Source organism: Cariama cristata, unplaced genomic scaffold, assembly GCF_000690535.1.
Source record: "Cariama cristata isolate BGI_N322 unplaced genomic scaffold, ASM69053v1 scaffold25530, whole genome shotgun sequence".
NCBI lineage: Eukaryota > Metazoa > Chordata > Aves > Cariamiformes > Cariamidae > Cariama > Cariama cristata.
Genome location: NW_009594552.1, coordinates 1 through 2,417, shown reverse-complemented (window position 1 = coordinate 2,417; position 2,417 = coordinate 1). Strand labels below are relative to the sequence as shown.

The following is a 2,417-nucleotide window of genomic DNA, read 5'->3' as shown; positions in this document are numbered from 1 at the left end:
AGCAGGTCTCTGTGCGGGGAGGCAGACCGTTAGAGACACCCACCAGGCGCAGCATAATGCCCTGTCCCAGTCCCTTCCAGTACCTGAGCTCTTTGCGTCCCAGCACACGGATGTCCTTGCAGCACTGACGCAGCTCCTCTGTGGTGGAACTGTGATTCTCCAGCTCACCGTCCCCCAACGTGATCTGGACAGAGCAGAGGAAAAAGGCTGTTATGCCAGAGCCCCAGCTCCTGCCCTGCCTCTCCTCCTCAAGAACAGGAATGGGGCCGTTGCTGGGGCACCTGGCTCCCTCTTTTCATTGCTCTGTGCTCCTGGGGACGTCTCAGGAGCCATCAAGGTCCCCCTCATTTCAGGCACACACCTCGTTGGCCTTGGAGAGAAAGTCCACGGGGTTGGAAGCCTTGAGGAAGTCCATCAGAGTGAAGCGGTGGTAGAGGGTTGTGTCGCCATCTGCGTAGCCTTCTGCCTACAGAAAAAAGGACCTGTAAGAGCCACAGCAGAACACAACCATCCCTAAACGATGAATGATGTCACATAACCCATGTCTTGCTGTAGCATCCACACAGACGTGCCCACACGACTTAGGAACAAGGACAAGTTATCAGCCCCAACCTGCTAGCTCCACAGCATCTCCCAGTCCCACCTCAGATGCAAAGAGGTGACAGTGATAGATGTTTGTGTCAGCTCCATGCCCAGCTGAAGCCACCTGACACGGCTTTTACGGTCCTATGTCCTAAAGACACCTCACAGAGACACAAATCCAACGGCCAAACACCGTAGCCAGGGTTTTACCGATCCATCCCCAGCCTCCCAACTTCTATTACCATTTCCCTATCACTGCATGGCCTTCTAAGGCTGTAAACTTCCCCAAAACTGGCTCTTCTACCACTTCACATCCCCAGATCTTTCATTTTTCTGAGCAACTTTGCTTATTAGAATCTCTTTGGCCCCAATCCCATTTGTGTGTGCTTGGCCTTGCTCATACCTTTGGCTTCTTTTTGCTGACAAGCTCGCTAACAGACTTAGTCTGAACCTCCACCTCCTTGAAAGCATATTTTGGGTCAAAGAACTTGCTGTCAATTTTGTCTGGAGCCTGATAACCTGGGATGGAGAAATCAAAACTATCAACAGGCTTTTCCCAACCCCGTTCCAGTGGTTGCAGGTCTCCCCAGCTGCTCACCCTGGCACACCACAAAGATCTCAGCGGACTCGTTGCGGGAGGCTTGGGGCTTGGTGGCCTGGACCTTGTGGAAGAACTGTTGGAAGATCCAGAGGAGCGGCTGGTAGTCCCGGGAACGAAAAACCTTGGTGATGAACCAGCCGCCCTTGCAGAGGAATTCGCAAGCCAGTTTCAGGGCCATGAGAGTCAGGTTGGCTGGAGCAGGGAAGAAGAGCAGTCAGCAGTCGTCACTGTCCCCACTGCCCAGCTCCCTGTCCCACAGCACACAGCAGTGCCACCCTGCCCTGCTGGGGTATGAGATGCACCTGCCCTCACACCCCCCCGACACCATGCCAGTCTACACGCCAGCCCTGGGCAAGCCCCACCTTGCGAGTAGGCATCATGCACCCAGCTGGCTCCCACGTTGGGTGCTCCATCGTTCAGCACCACATCCACCTTCCACGTCTGCAGCTCCTTGCGCAGGGCCTGAGAGAGGAGGACACGCATTGGTCCCACTAACCCTTCTGCAACAACCAACAGGCAGCAACCCCCTGTCCTTGTCAGCTCAGCTCAGCCCCCTGCCTCTGTCCTAGCCCTGAGCGGACCCCCGCTGAGCAGGTAGGGTGATACCTGCTCCCATTGCAGACTGACCTGCTGAGACCCAGACTGGTATGTGATGCTTGGGGCAGGGGAAACAAGGCTCTTACCTGGCGGCACTTCTCAGTGGTGATGTCTTCCTGCAGTGTCACCACATTGGGAATGGGCTTGATGGGGACCAAGTCCACTCCTGGTATATGCAAGAGATATGAACAAAACGACTCCTTAAAAATGGGTTCCAGCCTGTCCCACCCACACTCTCCTCCTACCAGGATCCCCAATCCAGGATCCTCTTTCTTTTGCCACATCCAGGAACTGCAGTGGAGGACCCTGCCCCTAGTCTGCTCCTGTCGGGTGCCATCACTCACCAATGATCAAGCTGGAAACTGGCATGAATTTGGAAGCCACCTGCAACCTGGAAAGAACACAAAGAAATCAAGCTACAGCAGGATCCCAGGAGAGCCCCCAGCCTTAAGCTGTGCTGCTGGGGGTTTGGGAGCAGGTTTGGCATTGAGAACAGAGACACAACAACAGAAAACACACAAGGCATTTCGTTACAATGTCCCAGGGCAGCTGGCGGCACTGGGCTGTGACCTGGCGCCCTGAAACCACTCACCACCCGCCAGGGGCTGCACACAGGTCCACCAGCGCCCGAGCCTTC

General features: G+C 55.4%; 1 protein-coding gene across 1 annotated transcript in view; it reads right to left on the bottom strand.

Moving 5' to 3' along the window:
* FTSJ3 (FtsJ homolog 3 (E. coli)) overlaps positions 1 to 2,410 on the bottom strand; it is a 5,798-nt gene extending 3,388 nt beyond the window's left edge. Inside the window, exons 1-8 of the mRNA XM_009698503.1 lie at positions 2,373 to 2,410; positions 2,125 to 2,171; positions 1,867 to 1,946; positions 1,546 to 1,645; positions 1,181 to 1,375; positions 986 to 1,101; positions 362 to 466; positions 84 to 184 (exon numbers count right to left, since the gene is read on the bottom strand). Coding sequence (XP_009696805.1) covers positions 84 to 184; positions 362 to 466; positions 986 to 1,101; positions 1,181 to 1,375; positions 1,546 to 1,645; positions 1,867 to 1,946; positions 2,125 to 2,149 — 722 coding nt within the window. The 5' untranslated portion in view covers positions 2,150 to 2,171; positions 2,373 to 2,410. The remainder of the gene's footprint in view (positions 1 to 83; positions 185 to 361; positions 467 to 985; positions 1,102 to 1,180; positions 1,376 to 1,545; positions 1,646 to 1,866; positions 1,947 to 2,124; positions 2,172 to 2,372) is intronic.
* Positions 2,411 to 2,417: the final 7 nt, after the last annotated feature.